Here is a 22313-nt window from a genome sequence, read left to right on the forward strand (position 1 = left end):
GTTTTTTTGTTTTTTTTTTATGTATGAAAAAGAAAAAAGAAAACTGCATCTGGCATCACAGTAAGCCCTTGATTTATTAACAGCATCAACACAGCCCAGGTTCGTGCATTATAAAACTCTTTCCCTTTTGTCCAAGATGATCCTTGTTTTGTAAGTTTGCAGGCTGGAGCCAAGCTAATCCTGGTGGTTTTCCACAGGCTCTGTCCTGCTTTGAACCAGGATATCTGGCTCTTTCACATATAGCAGGCTGCAGAGCTATATCTGGCCTGTGACATAACATACAGTAACCATAGACCTGTCGTAGCCAGCTCCCACCACAAAGCCACTCCATGCTGCTGGGAGTCGCGGCTGGTATGCCGCTCTGAGTTAGCTCACAGGCCTGTGCGTGTTTACAGTGCTGACCTTACAGGCAGCAGAAAAGCCCTGCGGTCCAATGCCTCCGTGTTTTTGTTTCGCAGCGACGGCCGCGAGCAGCTGGAAGGTCAGGGCATCATCCAGGACAAGATCACCGTGTGCGCCACCGACGACTCCTACCAGATGACCCGTGAGAGGATGTCTCAGGTGGAGAAGGACAGCTGGAGCCGCTCGGCCATCGAGATCAAACCTGGAGCCACACATCCAAGTAAGAATAGACCGTCAGAGGTCGCTGGCGGGGGATCAGAGGATGATGCGTGTGCAGATTTTTAAAAGGGGGAGAGGCCAAAAGGCTTTAAGCTTGGAGGAGGATCAGCAGAGTCGACGTCAAAAAAACAGAGATATTAATATAATAGCACCTATGAAAGTAATTGGAAGATTTGCCTCACATGAGAAAATATTGCTGTACTCATTCCTTTAAGCTAAAAGCCAGATATGTTCCTGTTTTGATGTGTAATGAAACCAGATGTGCAGGCTGTATTTTCGGTTGTACAAATAAGACTAAAAGCTAAGCCCTCGTCTCTCGATATATTTTTTTTATTATTTTGTACTCTTTGCTTTTGGCTTTCGGTCGTCAGTCCTGTCGTTCATCTCTCCTTTCACATGTGGCTTTTGAAATGGAAGTTTGGTGTTGGTCTCAGTCGGCATAATTTTAAGATGTGGAAGGCAAGTTCACAGGTCGAAAACCAGGTCGTAGACTGCAGTGAATCTCTGTAACGTGTCTGAAGACGAAGCTCCACGTGACGTCTAGTATTTTTTATGAACTTTTGAAGGAAGCAGTCGGTTGTTGTTTCGCGTTGTTGTGCAGAAACGTCTCACAAGAATCTGATAAGAGAGGTTACCCAGAGGTGTGGCAGTGTGTGTGTGTGTATGTGTGTGTGTGTGTTCTCAGAGTTTTAATAATCAAATAAGATCTCATTCATTACAAAAGAGGAGGCATGAACTGGCGAGCCTCTTCCCTTTTTTTTTTTTCTTTTCTCCTATTTCTCTCTGCCAGCCTTCGCCGTGGTTATGCTGTGTTGTTCCTTGGCACGATTCTAGACCTCGGCGTCGGTGCTGGAGCTCCGGGGGGGTTGGTTTAGACCAGATTCAGACTTTGTGTGATTGTGCAACATCGGGTCGTCAGGTGAAGATGACTTGGCAACATGAATATCCGTAGGGAAACATTTAACAACTGCACTGCACTGTACGTCCCCCCCCCCACCAGCCTCAGGACACGTTGAAGAACGCGGTGCGTGTAATCAGACATGTCAAAACCCATCGAGCACCATAAGTTTACATTATTCAGTGTATTGTCATCATAATTAATGGCTGCTGGCAGAGCAATGATAAATAACGTGGAGTTATTATCACTTGGCAGGACATTACTTTTTCTTTTTTTTTTTTTTTTTGCGGTTGAAAGGAAAGCCTTCTTTTCCTGTACCTCCGCCTCGCTGTGACCTTCAAAGCGCAGATTAACCTGTAATGGGATTAGCACAGAGAGATAGCTTTCTCTGCTCTAACATGCCCCATCTGTCTGCAGCGGAGATGTAAGCAATGATCAATGGGCCGTTTATATCTGGAGGCAAATAGCTGCAGGCCTGCGTCTACATGTGACCCAGAGGTAAAGGTTGGCGGAAGATATTTTAATGAATGTGTCCTCGTTACTCCGCCGGTTGTCGCGACGGTGCAGCCCGGAGAGTGTGGAGACAGAGCATTGTGAAATCTGGCTGACTTTAACTCTAAATTTTATTTTTTATCGCTGGCTTGACACATTTGACTGAGTTCCTCTTGTGGATTTTTTTATTTTTTTTTTTTGCTCAGGCTCCAGATTAGTTCCAATGAGCCTCTTTAAATGTCAGCGCATTCCTAAGATTAGATCTTGTGTGCCTTAGTGAGACATTGTTGAAGGCAGCTTATTTGTTCTGGATGTAAAATACAGAGCGACTATCGATATGCACACAAATCTTATCTTATCTTATCTTATCTTACACAGGTATGACTGAGTATCATTCATTCTTAAATCTGGTTTTCTCCATTCAGGTAAATGTGTCAAGTTCCAGAAGAGGCCAGCTCCTCCGTCTGCGTCAGACAGCGGCTTCCATAAGCAGTCTGCCAACAATCGGAGGAACGGCAGCGTGACCACGGCGACCCAGAAGCCCTTGAGGGAGCGCATCATCCACCTGTTAGCTCTCAAACCCTACAGGAAACCGGAACTGCTGCTGTGGCTGGAAAGAGAAAGAGCCGGCCCCAATGACAAGGCCAAGCTGGGCGCCATACTGGAGGAGGTACGCACGTGCACCCAGGAACACTTCCGTGCATGCATGCACACGCTTAAAGGTGCAATTTGTAAGAATTGAACTCACCAGAGTATTCAGTAAATCATTGCCTGTAGCTGCAGCACACATGCAGCTAGCGAGAGAGTTTATACTGCTAGCATAAGAGCTTTGGACCACCAGGAGACGGGGGCTAGCTGGTTAGCATGCTAACTTAGCTGGATATCTCTGTAACACAATACATAGATGTCTTTGAGATAATGCCACTACTTTAATTTCTTTACATTGTGTTGATGATTAAAAATAATTTTTAAACATTTTAATTTAAGTTCTTAACCACCTAAAAAACACATCACATCACACACAAATGGTTTACACACGTCGGTTTTGTACATTTATTTGACTTTACAGCCCTAAACAGTGTTTTTTCCTGCAGCCATGCATTCACTCAGTGCTTACGTATAAGAACAAACTCATTTTAACACTGTAAAATTCCTTTCAACGCTCCTAAAACAAATAATTGCTTTCAGTGTTGTCAGAGAGGATGCAAACATCTGCATTGTTTCCTAATATAGATGCAACTGGCACCAGAGATTCATACCAAGGTGAACTTCTACATTTTCAACAACAAACCAAGATGAAGCTACATAAAATCATTTAATCATGTGCTGGAACTAACGAGGGGGCCAGCTGTGCTTTAATTGAACTTATCTAATTTAGAAACGTTTACTTTATGTGACTTTCCTGTATACATTTCAGAGTAATTTCTAAATGATGTTTGTACTGTCATCACTGGTGTGTGTGTATGTTTGTGTGTGTGTGTGGGTGGGTGTGTGTGTGTTGATGGGGATGCAGTGCATGCATGCGTTTTTTTTTTTGGTCCGTGCTTGTGTGTAATTAGGTTGATGCTGTAATTGTCTCAGCAGAGATTGTGTTTGCAGTGGGGCGGGCCGCTGTGTCAGGAGGCCCCCAAAAGATAGATGTCTGCAGAGAAAGGCAGTCAGACGAGATTAGGGAGGAGGTTAAAGCCTGACGCTGTCAGCTGGGAGCAGAAACGCAGAAAAGGAGTTTTGCTTTTCAGGAATGCAGATGTGCCACTTTCAGCAAGTCCACGCCTCCAGTTCAGGACAGTTAGGGTTGCAACTGTATGAGGAAAAAACATCCCAACCATATGGTGTTACACAATTATTAGTATTACTACCACTTATAATGCTTTATTATAATTCCACATAATACTAAGTCCTGACAGATGATAATACGAACTTAATGTATATGTTTCAATAACGCTAATATGGTAGAATTCTATACCGTAGATAAGAATTGTAGGGAAAGCGTATATTTTCATGCCTCCTTGTATCCTAAAACCCATTATACTGATGTTACAATTTGACTCACTTATGTCACATAAGTGATAAAACGACTTCAACAGCTAGTGTTCGAGTTCAGATGTGATGCTTTACAAAATAGAAGCTGTCATATAAATCTGCATTTTATTTTACATGAAATCAAGAAAGGATTTATTTTTAATTCATTTTACATTTTTATTTTGACCTAAGTTGATACCATTGAAGATATTTTGCACAATAGTTGCACTAAGTAAGAATTGGCCACATGTCAAATTAATACTCACAACAAATAGGAGGCACCATATCACTAGAGCAGCTGCTAACTGCTGCTAATTGAAGACGCAGCTAGCTGCTAGTGCAGTTAGCAGCTTGGACTGGGAGCTTGGAGCGCTGGGGAAGTGTTGACGTTTACTAGCACAGGAGTTTTGGACCAGGACAGGTCGGAGCTAGCTGGTTAGCTGCTACCTACCCAAGATGTCTCTGCAACAGTAAAACTGTTGATTGTATTATTGTATTTGGCAGGTTGTAATAAATTATTATGCCACATAATGTGTTTCATCTGTCCTGCTGTCTGAATCAGCATATCATGTAGAAAAGAAACAGTGGTTTTGACTCTCTAGAGAATAGAAATGAAACACTATATCAAAAATAAAGATTCACTATTGACCAATGCAGATAAAGAATATTTTTTTTTATTAAACATGTGAATGTTTTAATTTAAAGCACATCAGAAAGATGCGATTAGAAATGTTTTAACATGATGTACCTTTTATTATAATAATGAAGATATGCCACGATCAGATGAAACCCATTAATGCACATGTTAGAGCGGCTTTAATCGATACTCCTTATAACAGTGTATCAAATGACAACCTGAAATTATTGTGACAACGTGGCAGGAGTCAATTATTGTGATAACTCACCTAAATCTGCAGCTGCTTTTGGCTTTACGGACAGTTCTTATGAGTTTCACCTGTTTGACTAGTTGTCCGGCCGCAACTTTACTATTTAACTTCATTGTCGCGGCTGTCGTGGGGTCGTTTCTTGGCAGCAGCTGTTTTCAGTAATAAAGCTCTACAGACTTAATGTACACGACCTGCTCAGCCGAAAGAGAAGGTTAAGGAACCATATATTGCCTTCGGGGGTTGGTATCGTGTTTTTAATTGTGATGGATGCTGATAAATCCTAGAAAATCAACATCAAGGCTTAAAGTTTCAATATTCAGCGTAGCTGTCTTTCATTCACATAGGGTTAAGCCGTCTGCTCATATATGAACTCATGAATTAAATGAGAGTGAACGTAACATTGTGTGGGTTTTCTTTGTCTTACAGGTGGCCAAAGTGAATCCCAAAGACAGCAGCTACCTGCTGAGGGATGATTTCTACAAGCATGTGCAGAGAGACTGGCCGGGCTACAGCGAGGAGGAGAGGCAGCTGATCAGCCGGCTGCTGGCCAGGTGGGTCAGAGGAACATGCTGCATCAGGCGGATATGTCACCTCCGCTGATACAACGAAATAAAAAAGTTTAATCTTAATATCTGTTTATACAGCCTGTTTGTCTCCTCAAACAAACATCGTCTTGCTTTTCCCCTATTGTCGTCCACAAAGTCAAACTTTCTGTTTTACCAGTCGGATTGTTTTCTCACGGCTCTGTTCAGGCATCTTTCGTCGTCTTTCCTCTCTCCTCCACATCTTCCTCTCTCAGCCCCACACATCTCTGTGCTGGAGCTAATCAACACTCCCGTCTGTACCCGCGACACTCAGAATCTGTTTCATTTTCAACTTCATTAGTTCTCCTGTAAAAATCCACATGACCTCGCAGCGATGCCAGTAAGAAGTCGCTCTATAAATCGGTACAATGGTAATCCCCATCTTCATCTTCCCTTCCTTCCTTCCTTCCCTCCAACAGGAAGCTGCAGACGCACATCAGCCAACAATCAGCAAATGTGTCAATAGCGAAGACCCCAGATGACGCGTCGTCACATCTCAGCCCAGTGAAAAATCCTGCAGTGGTAAATGGCCGTATTTTCTTTTTTCAATCAACTCTAACAAATCTGCGAAACCTGCTGCTTCTTCATTATACTGTGTATGTAGTTTAACAGGTTTTCTGTAGTTTTGTACTGAAATTCTAATAAACAGTATGAGTGATTAAGGTTCAGTTTCCCTCTTCTCCTTCCTCCTTCACCAGAAACGCCCCGTGCCTTTTGACTCACTGGACAGACTCGCCGTTAAGAGACAAAGACTTGCGGACCAGAGGTCGCAACAGCAGCCGGCAGCAAACGGACTGCCGAACAATAAAGGACACGACGTTGCAGCTCCTTCCCTCAACCCCAGTTTCCACACAAAGACTGAGTTTCAGCGGACAAGCAACCATACTGGAAACCCCAACGGCTTACCGGGGGGCCACAGTGGCTTCCCTCTAATGCACAAGCTGTCTCGCGCCCCTGACACACCTGTTTCAGAGAGCAGAGAGCAAGAACCCAAAGTTAGCAGCTATCAGCCACCGCAGGGTGACTCCCACTGCGCTCACCAGCAGCTCGCCAACAGCCAGCACAGGAAGAAGAAGTCCAAAAAGCACAAAGACAAAGAGCGGGAGAGGTTAAAAGACAACAAGGGCAGCGAATGGTTAGAGACGAGTCCTGATCTCAAGCAAAAAGCGGACAAACTCGACAGTAAGGATCTTTCCTTGCACTTTTATTATTTTTCTTGTGACTGATGTTAGCCTCCAGTTTCTCAGATACCATCTGATTCAGTACCGAAACCAAAAACAGCTGCCTGCTTCTGTCCACTGACTCCACACTAGGTGATGTATTCAAGGGCTGCTCGTAAATTTCAAACTCTTTGTCGCATCAGCATCTAACTTTAAAGACTGTTTGCTGCATTTACTTCGTGCAGACTTCATTCTCAGTGTCCTTGGTATTTCAAATTGTAAAACTGTAATTGTGAAAACCCCTCCCCCTCAAAAAACAAACCAGAAAAAACATTAAAAAAATAAGTCTTTCCTGTTTTTGTGAGTCATTCCGAGCTTCATCAGGCAACGAGACAAGGAAAAGGTTTGGAAATATCCCTCTCTTGCTTCTCTGACTATTTTTGTTTGAGCATTACATAAACTATACGGCAGTGAGCAACAAAAATAACAGGTTAACCTCAAACACTTCGAGCTGGTGACCAGTGGTACATGAGCCTGAGGTCTCTGTGAGCGTCTGTCCACGGGTGCACTTAAGCACATTGTCTCATAAGCACGTCTGTGTTTGCTCCCTTAAGCTCGCTCTCTCGAGTCCTCCGTGTGTTATGTGGCTGATTGACTCAACAACATCTCGAGCAGCGCTGTAGGTCTCTAAGCTGACATGTCTCCTGATACCCTCCGGCTCTCGGCTAGCCTGCACGCGTACAAAACAAAAAAAACACAATGCTTAACATTCAGACAGTGACAAAGTGTCATTTCAGAGGCTGCGTGGACTCAACTGGAGCTAATGTCATTTTCTTTGTCTGGTGTTTTTTTTTTTTTTTTTATTCCAGATCCTGACATCACAAACGCTGAGGCCTCTGAGGAGAAGCCGGATTATGTGCTGTGAGTGTGAACATGTTTTCAGATTTGGTTTGGTTGTGACTGTTCCACGTGGCGTCACTTTGGCGTTGTTTCCTATTAACACATTTAAGATATAAAAGCTGTTAGAAAAATGTGTTGAGAACAAAAGCACGATCATGAAAGAATCATTTATCGAATAGAACTTAAATATTAATGTTCGTCTACTCTCTCATAACAAGCACATTCACTTTGTTTGTATTTAACGCTGTCATTTAAATATATAATCTATTATAACAGTCAATAAACAATGGTCTCCGGTAATAATGTCTGGGGGCACCACTGTACTGTAGCAGCATGACAGTGTGGCCTTACGCTGCCACCTCGTGTCAGAAAGAGGTACTACACCAGAAGTAAAGGGAATAAGCATTTGAGTTTATAGCCTCTCTTGGCAAAATATGAAATGGTATTTGTGACTACTGTAATCTTTCTGCAGGATCAAGTGACTGTCTGTGATATTAGCCAGTATGACAACATAATTAACTCTTGTGTCTGTGTGTCTCCTCACAGCACATACGGCCCCGTCATGACTTTGGAGCAACGTCGGAGGTACCAGGAGGATTTCTGTGCAGAGTACGATGAATACAAAGACCTCCACTCCCGCATCGCCACCATAACTCACATGTTCGTTCAGCTGGGATCCAAGATCAAAAGCTTGTCCCCTGGCACACAAGAATACAAGGTACCACTTGATTTGATACGTGGAGCACGTTGGTGTTATTTTATGCAGCCAAATGAACACTTCCAATTGATTTATCTGTGGGGTTTTCTTTACTGTTTAGATCATGGAAGACCAAATACTAGAAAAGTACAACAAGTATCGAAAGGTAAGTCTAACATTCGGATGGTTCCAGTTGTTTTTGGTTTTTTTTACTGGATTGCTTTCATCTGCTTAAAGAAATTAAACTTCGCTCTTTTATACGGAGTAGCTTTTTATTCCATCTGACATGTTCAGAGAGCTATACTGAATTCTGTGAAATCCATTCCAATATCTTCATAATGACTGTGCACATATCAGGGTAAACAGATTAGATTAGATTAATTCACTTGTTACGACAGATCAAGATGCAGCAAGTACAGGAAAAAAGAATCAGACAAATATGCATTAAGTTGCATAAAAAATGAATAGAAAAAGAAGGTTATTTACAAAAAACAAACAAATGAGTGGAAATTGATTATTCAGGCGGCGCTTGAGTTAAACGGTCTGATGGCTGTGGGGATGGATGATCTGAAAAAGGCCGTAATTAATAATAATAATCTTTATTTATACAGCACAATTCCTAAATAGAATGCAAAACAAACTGCTTAACATAATAGCAGATTCATAAAACATGAACAAATCTATAATAAAACTATAAAAACAAGGAAAAAATGAATAAAGTAAATCACTGAAATGAATTAAATTGACTGCAATTAATTATAATTGTTGAAAAAATGTAAACAATGTGTCTACTTCGGGAAAAAAATCCCATCTATGTTGAATCATCTGATTAAGCAGATGTAATCCCAAACTGAGACCCACTTTGCTCCATTTATTTCAACCTCTGCATCATCAGGTCAGATTACTTGGCTGATAAAAAAAAAAAAAAAAAAAAAAAGGAAGGAAGTTACAGGAAGTTGGCTAAAATGAGAACAAAGACAAAAATCTACTAACGGAACAAGTGACAATTTACATGTTAAGTTCTTGAAATAAGATGTTATGTCTGAAACAAGTCCATATAAATTAGTTTTAAGGTTAGGTAAGGTTAAGTAAGCTGTAATCTAGTATATTTTCAGGAAATATCTTTTTGAAAAATGTTTTCTCCTCTGTCTACAGAAGTTCCCAGGCTACCGGGAAGAGAAGAAGAGGTGCGAATATCTCCACGAGAAACTGTCCTACATCAAACAGCTCATCATAGACTATGACGTCTCTCAGGCCTCTTCATAGCATCGGCCTATCAGATTTTTTTATGTGGAACCCATTTCTTTGCAACAACACAGGTGTCAAACAAAGCGTTTTTGTTGAGCGTGATGATAAAGGTTTTTGGATGAGGCTGCAGATGTCAACGCAGGCTGCTTTTTAAAGTTATCACTGAGAGATGTCTTGTTGAATGAAAAGTCCGAAGGCGAGGCAAAGAAAAGTAAGGAGATTCTGGATGTAAAAGGTAGCAGATACGACTTATTCTTATTCACTTTGTCTTTAAAATTTGTGAAGTCAAACGTTGCTCCAGGCGCGATTTCCCCTTTCCTTTTCCATCATGTTCAATATGGAGCGCAAAAGTAGTGTACGTCTCAATTCTATATCAAAGTTACCTCATTCATCACGAGTGAAGCAGGCGTCTGCAAAAAAAACGTTTCAAGTCATTTCATCTCAGGTTCAGCCTTCATGTCTTATTATGCAAATGTTGTGAGAAAATTCCACTTGTTCCCATTTCAGTTTTCTCTTATTGAAGACGAGCATATATATAACATATTAAAGCACTATTTTTAAAGGGCCCATATTATGATGATTTTAAAATCTTTATTTTAGGTGTCATGTAACGCAAGCTTTCACGTTGAAAAAAGAAAATAATTGTTTTTCTCCCATACTTTGCATTGCTGCAGCACCTCTATTCGCCCTCAGTCTAGATGCTGCGTTTTAGCTCTCCTCTTTAAGGCCCCCCTGCCATAAAGCCAAGTCTGCTCTGATTGGTCTGCTCTCACAGGCCCGAGCAGGCAATCCTCACCATGTTTTAGTCCTTTTCAAGGTGCAATATGTGAAAGTTTTAGTTGAAAGCAACCAAATGATAACCGTAATTATCAACGGAATGTGAAAAATCAACATTTTTGATTTTTTGACATCTATGCATTGTTGCAAAGATACAGTATCTACTGAGGTTTGCATGCTAACCAGCTAGCCCCAGTCCACCCTATGGTTGTGGAGTGTTAATTCAGCAAGTGGTCACTTTTTACAGATTCCACTAAAAAGGCTTCATTTCAAAACAATCTCTCCATGGATTGAGTGTTTTTATACGTCCATAGTATTTATATAGCACGTGGACCTGCTTTGTTATCACAAAAACAACTGGAAATCTCACCTTCTACTATATGGGACCTTTTTAAAAAATGATTTTATATTGGGAACAAGTGAAATAATCTCACCCCTCAACATAAAATAATAATTGTATGACTCAGTAATATACAATTGGTGCAGTAAAACAAATACATGTTGTACACTGAATGCTTGTGGCTGAATACACTGAGGAAAAACTGGATTACGACGTTCACATAGAAGCGGCTCTAGTACAATACATTGCGATATATGTCGTCTCCCAAACGCACTTGTGTTGAAAGTATTTATTTAGCACAGCCCCTGTCTTCTGAATCACTGGTAAAAAGGGACCAAAACTCTTGGCCTTGACAGCTGTTGCAATAATTTGGTGTTGAAAGACGATTCTCCTCCCAAAAGTCATGACTGACATCATTAACCAGGCGCCGAGTCTAGTTTCAAGTATTTTACCCAACTTTTTTTTTTTCTTTTCTTTTTGAACTACTGATGTATTTATTTTGAGCTACATTCCTCTCTTCTGTGTTGTTGGTCTCTTCAGCTCGAAGGTCTCATTAAAGTGTTTGTATCAAAGGAACCAGTGGAGCAAGGTGGAGGAGGCTGTGAGTAGATCAGAGGGTTGGTGTTTTTTATAATTTTATCTCCGTCTGACTGAACAGAGTTGCAGAGAGTCACTGTGTTTAAAGCTGAAGTCCTCTGAATATTCGTGCTGAAAAGGCAACAAAAGGCCTCATATGGGAGGTTAGCAGCCCCTTCAACCGACGCCGTTTCTGAAATCGTTTTACATATTCACAATAAAGAAGGAATAAAGAAGGAAAGCATGGTGGTACGTATTTGTTCACATTGGATTATTGGAGTCAACACCATTACAACACTAAATCGGGGACTTTGTTTTGGATGTTGAATGATTTCAGAAACAGCAGTTGGATATTTTTTCTTCAGGGAAATATGGAGCCATATTGGTTAAAAAAAAAAAAAAGTACACATTTCCAAAAACCTAACCAGTTGTGGTACTTGGGTATTTTAAACTCTAGTCTTGGGGGGTTTATATTATTCTGTTTCCAGTTAATAATCAGTGCCCATTCAGAGGTTGTTGTTGGGGTTTTTTTTGCACTAAACCCAGTCTGAAAAAAAAGAGGGATGAGAGGCTTTTGAAATTTCCCATCCAGATTGTAATTGTTCACCATGGTCGCAGTTTTTTGTACTGAATGTTACCACGCAGTCGATGACGTAGAAGCCTTAAGATTACACTTTTATAGGACAAGAAAATCTCTTCAAACTGCCAATATCAACAAGGACTCATCATCCACACACATCTGTTACCTGCCTTATATTACTGCTAGCTGTTATATTTAAACCACGTCTTCGCCATTTCACTGCTCGAATGAACGCCAACAGTGGCTTTCTCACACGTTCGAATATTTACTTTCTGGAGGAAAATGTTTCTATTGTTGATGTAAAATAGTGTTTAGTGCACAGTTTGTGTGGCTTTCTCCTCAGCTGCATTTGTAATCCTTCTGGTACTCTTGATTTCATTATCGTCATTGAGATACACGGTCAGGTATTTATCATTTGGAGTATCACTTTGGTTCATACTGCGGCTGATATGCCTATTTACAACCCATCTGACTGGGCTCTGAGCACACGGAGCAATTTGATTGGATGACGGTGGTTCAGTGGCTCAAGCACAAAAAGGCCTTTGTTAAAATAACAATGCTCAATCACTTTCAGGTAGCGCATGTGAGCTATGAGAAGGCTTCACGGATGGAAATGGTTGAGATTTCTTACCAAATCACTACATGAATTGTATTTATCTGCGCGAGTCTTAATCACGAGTTCATACGGCGTTTTGTCGCTTGGACCGGTGCTGAATATTAACAAGGCACCAGTGTGTGCTGCACAGTAGGTGTTTTTTATGTACCTGCTGAAGGGAAAGTGTCATCCTGGTCACAGAGGAGTCAGAGTATGCACTATGAACTGAATTTTACAAATGTATGCTTTCTCTTTTCCAAGTTGTGCAAAGTTCAACAGAATAAAAACGTCAAAGTAATTTTCGCCTCGGATTTTTATTGTGTTGCAAGCTTCTCAGGTAATCTGCATCATGAATTCATCATCATCATTCTTCAGTTACCACATACCACAAAAAACAGCTGAGAAACCTTTTGTTAGAATTTTTTCAGGGTTAGGTGTTTGTTTTTTTTCATATATGCAGCCGACTAACATCAAATACAGGACTGTCATTTTTGTGTTCATTAGCTGGTGCATCAGCTCAGTTGTCAGGTTTGCAAAAGTGCCTTATTAAGACACAAAGGAATGTTAAATATTGAACACTGGCAGCGTACAAATTTCCCATAAGCCTTTGTTCATAAATGGCATCAGGCTCTGTGTGACAATTTGTAAGAATTGACATGTTTAGATGTAACCGTTTCTTTATCAACAGTCAACATGAGCTGCAGTCTCTCGATTTCACTCCATCTTTGCATCAATGCAGAATCTTCTGCATGGTGCTGCATCCTATAATGGAGTAATTTCCACACATTTAGTCGACAGATGTAATACAAACACTGCACCTAGAGGAACACAAGCTAAATGAGGACCTATAATTTAAAGGTGGACATTCTATGACAATACCACCAGTCTTATGCACCAGGGAGAGCTGCTTGGCTGATTATGTAGTACGACTTGCTTATGGACTTAAATTGCGTAATGCTGCTGGATGATGGATTTCTTTATGAAGAAAGCCCCTTTAATTAGATGTACTGATGTCTTCCAGAGCTGGTATAAGCCAGCTTTTGGGTTGCCAGGTTTTAAAAAGGACCCGGTAATGGAGCACTTCTTGGAAAAAACCCGGATTTAAATACGTGCAGTACCCCTTTAACACATTTCAACATTAATAGAAAGCATGTGGGAGATGTTTTTCATAATGGCTGTCTATGCTATAACCATTAAAGGTAATTTTAAAGACATTTTAATCAGAAAAGACAGATTAAAAAAATTAAATTTACTTTGTATGTGGCAGACCCTGCCACCTATCTAGCTTCACACAGTGTTCTGGGGACCTTATCTTCCTCTGTGAACAGTTTGTTTGCTTAGTTATGGTAAAAAATTATATTTCTGAGTTTTCATTGATATTATAAATATTAAAATTCTGAGTTTGAATTTCTTCCCCAAAACTACACACCGCCCCATTAAGCAACAGTGAATGTCTCACTTACCATTGATAAAACCAATTAGTTATGATGTATATACCCTTCACCACTAAACTAAATGTATCAGAGGTTAATTTAATCATGTCTCTGCTGTTTGGAAGATAAACATGAGTGAACTTCAGTTCACTGGAGGGCTTGTCTTTCTTTTCTTTTTTCTTAAACAGTGTGACTGTATTATGCTCATTTCTCTTTGACTGTATTTTGACAGGACGATTCCTAAGAAGCTGGACATTAAAAAAGGGTCATGTGAAGAAACTTCCACCCTAATCCTCTCAAAAACAACCGTAAAAGTGGAGAAATTGATGGTATCGAACTGGTCATGGAGGTAAATACACCTCTCAAAGTACCTTAACCGGCGAGCGTCTCCATGGAGTCGCTGTTGCCATGACGACCGTGACGCACTCAGCACTCAGGCTACTAACGTGTCCGTAATAAACCAGCTGCCAGATGAAGGTAAGACCGCCGGCTAATGAAGTAAGATGTAATGACATTTAAAGAAGTGATTGTGTCTTTTAATTAACAGCCAACCAAAGGTCATTATGATTCCAAACTGTCCACCGTGGAGATTGTAGCTGGCGTCAGATGTGTTAGCATGAGTTTGGCTAATAAGCTAATTCTTTTTATGCCCCACCACCAAAAACAAAAAGCTACACCGCTCGTTAGCTTTGTTTTAGTCAGCTTGTAGAATATAAAACCAACAGCAAAATGTCTCAGTCTCAGTCAAAACTACACGGTATCAATATATGTATTTATTGGGATGCACCGACACATGAGAACACATGTCTTTACTTGGTATTCCATAACGTTAGCATTGCTGGAATGTAACTAAGTACATTTACTCAACTACTACACACAGTTCTGAGGTAGTTAACTGTACTTGATTTCCATATTTCTGCTCTACTACATTTTGAAGGCATACATTTTACTTTTAACACACCTTTATAATTATTTGATAACTTTATTTAGTTCCTTTGCAGAATCAGATTACTAATAAGAATACAGAATAAACAAAGTAATGTATATGCAGTACATAAAGTGATTAAAATGAGCACTGCCTTTATCAGCGGCAACACTAAAGTGATGAACACATTAAGGCAGCAATCATCCAGTAATATATTATATTTTATTCTGATGTGGGCCATACTGTACATTTTTATTTGAATACTTTAATACTTTAGTAAAAAACACTTACTTGTAACAAAGTATTTTGTACTGGATCCTTGCAAAAAGCGTCTGTAGGTTGGCCCAAATACCAATATTGGACACATATTTCCTTCCTAATATAAGTCAAATCAAGTATCAGCCTGACTCCAGTATTTTTACACTGCAACATTGGTGCTTTTACCTAAGTAAAATATCAGTATACTTTACCTGAGTATTTATATTTTATGCTGCTTTATAGATTTAGATTCAAATTTAATTGAATCTTGCTAGATAATATGTGATGCTTATGACTATTTTTAAAATATGAAGCATTGTTACAAATTAAACCACCCAGTAGTAGTTAAAGCAGCTTTAACATTAAAATGGTTGTCACACATTGATGCATCAGTAATATTCCTGAACACTTAGTTCTGTGTGAAGGCTACCCCTCTAATTCTAAGGTCTGATTCTTTGAGTGGCCACATATATTCCTTCATGGTTAGACGTCAATGATAACACAAAGGCAGTATTATGGTAACTCCTGTAGATTACCTGTACCCTCTTGTCTGGCTATTTAAGTGTTACATTCAGCAGGTTACAGACTTTGTGTAAATTGAACATTGTTTTGGCCATAGGATGTCCACGTGCACCAGAAAAGGGACCCCAGACTCAGAAATGGAAGCAGCTTGCGAAACGAAAACACCCACATTGGAACCATCCAGTGCGACACAGGTACAGGGAAGGAGTTTAATAAATGTATTTGGTCATTGTGTGGGTGGAACGTAGGTATTCATTCTTCACGGTGATTTTCCCATCAGCTTCCTGAGAGCACCAACTGCTTGACGTGCTCGGAAGACGGCCGGTACCTCAGTCTGGGTCACTGCAAGGGCTTGTCAGTGTGGTGTGCATCCTCTCTGATCTGTGCTGCAGAGTGGCTGCAGGACAGAGTCGAGATTACATCTATTCAAATGACCAGGATGGCTGAGACGGCCTATCTGCTCGGCACTGTCGATGATATGGGTGGGTAGCACGTCTGTGATCAGCCACTGTGCTTCTCTTCAGTTCCTGTTGTGTTTATATTCTCTTTCTGGATAGACGGTTGCATTTAACAAATACAGACTGGCATTCATTTGCGCACTTTAAATGCTCAATATTGATCCTGAGGTCATTAACTGTTGCTGCACCAAACTGAGACAATAACAGCGGACAATTAGAAAAGAGAATTTTTTTACAAAACCCGTAGAAAAAGGTAGCGTGTGAAAAATGTATCATCAACATCATCATCATCATCCTGATGTCAGCTGCTGTCATCCTCCACTGCAGGTGTTGCAAGAGTCTTTGCATATCACTGTGAAGACATTCACCTTCTCCATGTTATTAACATCATGGTGTGTATTTTCATTGTCTTTTTTCTTTTATTAGATATTCCTTGTCATGTAATGTTTGTCCACCACCGAATTTTCATATTTTAGAAAGGATAAAACCGTGATAAATATTTCACTTACTTTTTAAAAACATAACATACTTAAAACCTCTTTTCAATATCAGGAAAACATCAACGAAAGGAGCATTTGCTTGACATTTGAAGTATCTGAAGGGGCAGATTATGGAGCTGCATCGATCAGCTGTAAGTAAGGACCTTAAGGACTTTTTGAGCTGTGCTTATTATGTGATTTTGATTAACTGAACCATTTGAATTTCACACCTTCTGTCAGGCAACGGTGCTCTTCGGCTCGAGGTCTATCACTTCCCCTTAGAAGCATGGCTGAAAGAGTTAAAGGTGCTCCTCTCACAGAAACAGGTATTGTACAGAAATGTATTCTCAATAAAAGTGCACACAAAATATAGGTGTGACATGTCAAGAAGCTGATTAAACAATATTATAGACGTTGTAAAGTTATGAGGGAGTGTGCAGTTGACATGCTGCAATGTCCACAAGAGCACTTGCCTGTGAATTAAATGTTAATTTTACTGCCATAAGCTGTCTCTAATTTCACTGTGCGAAAATCACGCTGTTTAATCAGCATATTGATATATCACACCTGTCAGGTGAATGGATTATTTTGACAAACACACAGTGAAATTGATGGGCTGGTTTGAACATGATTGTGTGTTAGGCATTGTAGAAACAATAAAATATGATTACCAACTGCCGTTGGAATCTGAGCTTAGTTTTGATTATTATTCTTTATCAAAGTAATTTCTTTGTGATAGAAAACAGAAAAAAGGAGATGAGCCGTTGAATCTTGAAAGGTGAGAAAATGTCAAGCATGTGTGCACAAATACGGGCATATAATGGCAGAATGAACACAAAGAGCTTGCACCTGATGCTGCCTGAGAAAGAGCACCAAACTTGAAATGTGTTACAATCACGCTGTCAATGTATGTGCTTAATGCCTGCCTTTGTACACATTTTCCCTCCTTTCTCCTTTGTTATTACAGACCAGACTATTAGTGTTAAGAATATTTATGCTGTTTCGGGGGATTTTCAGAGCTAAAATATAACATATTCCATTTTAACTGCCAGATAGAAATTTGTATAATTATGTGTAACTTACATTTCAACAGCATTGGATTTTTTTCTAAAAATATATCCTCAGCACTCAAAGTCATCCGGGGATGTGGCTATGAACTGGTCTACAGTTGCCATGGTGATTAAAATCAAGCCACTTCAAATTCCAGCAAGTAAGATTTTATAATTGATCTGAGCAAAAATTCATTGTGTGTGTGTGTGTGTGTGTGTGTGTGTGTGTGTGTGTGTGTATCTCTTGTTTAAATAACTGTAACTGTTAAATACACTATAAGTGTCACACCAGTTCCCTCTTTGTTTCTGTTGTGAATAAATGTAAAACGATGAACATGTGTAATGCAACTGAGTCAGGATCCAACGTTTCTGCTGTTTGCAGGCGCTGCTGTAGACGGTCCACTCGAGGTCTTGCAGACGATGGACTTTTTGACACACTGTTTGGCTCTGGACGTGGACACCAGCTGCAGTCCTCAGGCTTTTAATACAGGCATAGGAAAGACAAAGGAAGCAAATGAAAGCCCAAGGTCCAATAAAGTTGACACAAATATAATTCACATCCACAGTCGAGCTGCTATGATTGCTCTGTTGTAGATTGTAGAAGACTGTGCCCATGTAAATGTTAATGCAGATTCTCAGCCCTCCTCTTGACTCCGTTACATGGAATTTTTCTTTCAGACGTTGCACCCACCACTTTCTTCTGCCTTGTGGTCCAAATCCTGGTGGGAGCAAAGCAAAATCTCAGCCAGGTTTGTAAAGGAGGAATATTTAAAATTTTAGTGATGAACAATTGGCTCATTCTTTTTCATGGCTATTTCAAATGACAACATTTGGCAGTTTTTTAGAATAATAGATCATCAACTGGGTCTTTGTGTTTTAATGAATAGCTAATTCCTGTGGATTTTATCCATCGTATTCGTTTAAGCCTCTATTAAGGCAGGCAGTGACAGGGCTCTGCTCCTGTTAATGTCATCTTTAATCTCAGCAGGATTGCCTGTTGCTGTCTGTGTGTGGTGGACTGGCAGCCATAATCTTCTTCAGTATTTGCTGCAGAAAGCACCAAAGAACAAAGCAGGTAGGATATTTATTTACCCAGATATGAATCAGCTGCATGTTCACAAGCACCTTTTTTAAAAAAAAATATGCTGCCTGTTAATAGGAGCTCATGTCTGCTTTTTGAAGCAGATGTGGAACCAATGCCAGATGTGTTGTGGCCAAATGCAAAGGAAATCCTCTGCTCTGCTGTCAGTAGATGCACACGTTACATAGCTGTTGGGCTCCAAGATGGTTTGGTGTGTGTCTGGGACAGAAAATCTGGTGAGTGAACTGTATGGTGAGGTACTTTATCAATCATTCAGATATGGTTTTTATGATTTTATTAGATTTCACTTAATTGTTATGTTGTTTAAAAAGCCACAGTAAAACAATATTGACTTGTGAAATCTGCAAACATCACATCGTTGACTTTACAGGGAACAGTAAGAAACATTTGTAGTACAGCGCAGCATTCATATGATAAAACAACATGATGAAAAGAAGGACGGAGCAAAAGACGAGCAACAAATGACCATCTGGCTCATTTAAACAACAGAAAAGGCAGCCATTTTCTCGTTCTCTTTTCATTTGTTTGCTGTCAAATACAGTATAAATACACATATGTTTAACATAAGACATAAGTCTTGTATTCAGCCCAGTCTGTAAAAGATCCGTAAAAGATATTAAATGTGGTAAAAACGTGCCATTAGTTAAATTGTAAAACTGAAAAAGAGACTGTAGTAGTTTGGCACAATAGCAACATCCATCATTATTTTTACGTCAGCGGCCCAGAACTCTTTTGGGTGACAGACTCGTTTTCACTTGTTGTTTATGTTACACTTTCTTTTAATATGTCACAAATAAACATTTCAGGGGTTTTGAAGTTCTTCTGGCTTTTACTCTGAAATCATGACAGCAGTGGAATCACAGTGGCTGATGTTTAGGAAAGTCTACATAGTAAAAGTAAACTCTTTCTGAAGCAGAAACAGAAATCCAACAGAATGCTTTGTGAACATACTGTTATGCCTGTATTTATGAGTGCTCGTCTGGTTGATTACCCTAACAGCCATTTTTCTAATATCAAACAACGTTATTCTGTTTAATTCTCCTTTTCTTGTCTTTCCCTCAGCGTCTCCATTGTCTGTTGTCCCTGCGTCAGTGACAGACAGTCCCTTTTCCAAGATGCAGTTTGTGGATGAAGGGCTTGTGTCTGCTGATGATTCCCAGACTTTTACCACAGCGGAGGTCCAACTTTTGGTGTGGTGTAAAGGTGGAGCAATTCACGCAGTCACCACAGGGCGAGGGACACGATCCCGCACAGTGCAGGTCACTGAAAGGTGACCTGAGTTTTACATATTTCCATATTTAACGTATGCATCGAACTTTTGAAATGCAAATGAAAGAGCAATTCTATTGTATCGGTCAAAACACATTTATGCATTATTTCCTCTATCTCTAAAGGCCAAAACACAGCGGGGACCTCCTGACTGTCACTGCATCAGTGCCATTCCTGCAGAGCTTGGTAAAAACACTGAAATTGTGATAAAAAAGTTTAAATGTACAAACGGATTTGTTACAGAACTTACAGTATTGTAATTTTCACCTCTTTTGGTCCATCTGTCTTTTTTTTCTCGCCTCAACTAGTCGCTTGTGGTGCAAAGAAATGGAAAAATGTTCCTCCAAGATGTCGTTAACAAAAACACTGTGTGCCTCTTGGTTCCTCCCACATCTCATCTGGTCGCTGCGCCCTGCAATCCTGTTTATGCTCTGAACACCAAACTGCAAGCTCTCCTCATAAAAGGTGACACACTGGAGACAAGTTTAGAAGGGAATCTCTGGTGAAGGACAGTTCATGTTGGCATGGATGTGTTGGCATCAAAGTTGCACAAACAAGGTGACATGAAATTGAACCGCTGTGACTGAGGCTTTCATGTCTCAGCAGGTGAGCAGGACCCCAGCTGCAGTTCACCTTCTCAAGGAGGAGGCCAGAGTCAGCTTTTCATCTTCCATTTTGGAGAGTCTGATATCATCAAGCAGTATATTGTTCCACCGCCAGTCGCCCCGCAGCAACAAGAAAAACTGAGCTTTGTCACTCTAGAGGAATCCTGTGATCTCTACCTTCAGCAAAGGTTGTTTTCTTTTTGCCTTTTTGCCACGATAATCTGAATATGTGGTGTCCAGTTATTTTGAAATTGTACTCTCAAGATGACTTAAAAGACATGTCGACCCCTTACCAAAAGTACACGACAAGCTATTAATGTTTGAATGTTCAAACAATTTCTTTACATGTGTCTCTTCCTGTATGTTTTCATGTGCAGAGCGCTGTCTGTGGAGGAAAGGAACAAAGCTATTTCACAGACCTGGAAGCGGCTACAGGAAACCGCAGAGACACAGCAGAGCTGCAGCAAGAAATGACTTTGTGCACTCATTCAAAGCTACTTCGACATGAATTCTTGTCCAGGACAAATGTGTACAGATTGTGTGATTGTTGTGGTAGAAACTGGTTGTTACGTTAGCAGTGATGTCTCTCTGTAGAGAAGACATCACGGTGTCTCTCGGGTTAGTTTAGGGCACATTTTTAGATCTGTGGTGCTGGTAGGCCATGTCTCATATGTATTTTAAAAGGATGAGTGGATTCAAGCTCATTATGAAAGTGTTGCATTCGTTCATTGAACGTTAGCATTTCGTTGCCTTTGGGGTCCTTGAATGTTTCATATGTCATGTTTTTAATGTCACAAAAAACTAGGACAGAGTGCAGAGGTTGTTCCTAATTTGATTAGGTTAATTAAAACTTTATAATCTGGCATGTGATGCTCTTAAAACACACTCGGGACTTTGACTATCTCTCCTGTGACAGTATGTTCTTGGCTAACAGTTGTAAACATGTTACATGTCTTTAACTTTACCGAAGTTGTGTTCAATTCTTTGACCCGACGGAGAAGTCATCACAACATGCAGCAAAATGTTAATAATAATAATCGCTCATTTTCCGTTTTAAAGGCATATTTTAGATTAAAGCTGAGACACTCTTGACGCTTTGTATGTATTCAACGGAGCATAACCTGCTGCTTAATAATGTCTGTCTGTCTGAGTGTTTTGGGTAACGGACAATTTTATGGAAATAGGTGTTGAAGATCCTTATCTATCAGAGGCCATATTGTTTGTCTATAACCAATCAGGACAGTGCGGCTGGACAATTATTCCAGATTGGCTCCCTGTTTATTTCAGTGTTGTTGTTTTTTTTGTTCGCCCGTGTGCTGCACAGAGACATTTAGCTCTGTTGTTGCATCATTTGTATTCCACTCCTATCAGATCATATTGTGGCATCCCTCTGCGTCAGTGAGGACTGATACTGATTTTAATAAGTTCCTGAAAGCTTCATTTGAATTTCTACAAAGCTTTGCTGAGGGGTTAATGCCAAAGGGCCACATGCCACTGAGAGCATAATGAAAGCACAGGTGCGCTATGCGAAGAGATTGGCATGTATGACTGTCAACAGTGAGAATAATCAGTTGGTAATAAACAATGGCTTCTCAAAATAAACCAAGCACCTACAACCAGTTAGAGACTTTACTCTCATCCTTGTCACCGTTTGCTGTTGGGTTTGTTATGTTCTGTTATGCTCGGAAAGTTTTTGCTATCTTAACCTTTTCTTTTACTTTACGAAACAAAAAGTGTCATCATCATTCCCAGCTAAGTCAATCAAGGTACCTTTTCCCTTTTCCCTTTCCCAGGGACATGTAATTAACTGTAATATTTACTTTTTCATATAAATGT

At 40.2% G+C, this 22313-nt stretch overlaps 2 protein-coding genes across 7 annotated transcripts in view; both read left to right on the plus strand.

Moving 5' to 3' along the window:
- Positions 1 to 12675, plus strand: part of LOC115580677 (RNA polymerase II elongation factor ELL2-like) — a 28579-nt gene extending 15904 nt beyond the window's left edge. The window contains exons 4-12 of the mRNA XM_030415257.1: positions 459 to 622; positions 2437 to 2681; positions 5347 to 5471; positions 5924 to 6026; positions 6203 to 6686; positions 7534 to 7585; positions 8111 to 8282; positions 8383 to 8427; positions 9417 to 12675. Coding sequence (XP_030271117.1) covers positions 459 to 622; positions 2437 to 2681; positions 5347 to 5471; positions 5924 to 6026; positions 6203 to 6686; positions 7534 to 7585; positions 8111 to 8282; positions 8383 to 8427; positions 9417 to 9527 — 1501 coding nt within the window. The 3' untranslated portion in view covers positions 9528 to 12675. The remainder of the gene's footprint in view (positions 1 to 458; positions 623 to 2436; positions 2682 to 5346; positions 5472 to 5923; positions 6027 to 6202; positions 6687 to 7533; positions 7586 to 8110; positions 8283 to 8382; positions 8428 to 9416) is intronic.
- A 1525-nt stretch (positions 12676 to 14200) lies between these two features.
- On the plus strand, positions 14201 to 22097 carry wdr93 (WD repeat domain 93). 6 transcript variants are annotated; one of them, XM_030415634.1, is made up of 16 exons: positions 14201 to 14287; positions 15613 to 15709; positions 15796 to 15997; positions 16301 to 16365; positions 16526 to 16604; positions 16693 to 16778; positions 17578 to 17662; positions 17884 to 18028; positions 18180 to 18250; positions 18487 to 18576; positions 18684 to 18818; positions 19666 to 19873; positions 19998 to 20058; positions 20181 to 20337; positions 20476 to 20665; positions 20855 to 22097. In XM_030415634.1, exons 2-16 carry the CDS (start codon positions 15614 to 15616, stop codon positions 20949 to 20951), a joined length of 1767 nt encoding a protein of 588 aa, XP_030271494.1. In that variant the 5' UTR covers positions 14201 to 14287; position 15613; the 3' UTR covers positions 20952 to 22097. The 6 variants fall into 6 exon arrangements, with proteins under 6 accessions (XP_030271494.1, XP_030271487.1, XP_030271490.1 ...); XM_030415627.1 differs by having other exon boundaries at positions 14223 to 14308; XM_030415630.1 differs by having other exon boundaries at positions 14223 to 14308; positions 20479 to 20665.
- Positions 22098 to 22313: the final 216 nt, after the last annotated feature.

Source organism: Sparus aurata, chromosome 4 (assembly GCF_900880675.1).
Source record: "Sparus aurata chromosome 4, fSpaAur1.1, whole genome shotgun sequence".
NCBI classification, from domain to species: Eukaryota; Metazoa; Chordata; class Actinopteri; order Spariformes; family Sparidae; genus Sparus; species Sparus aurata.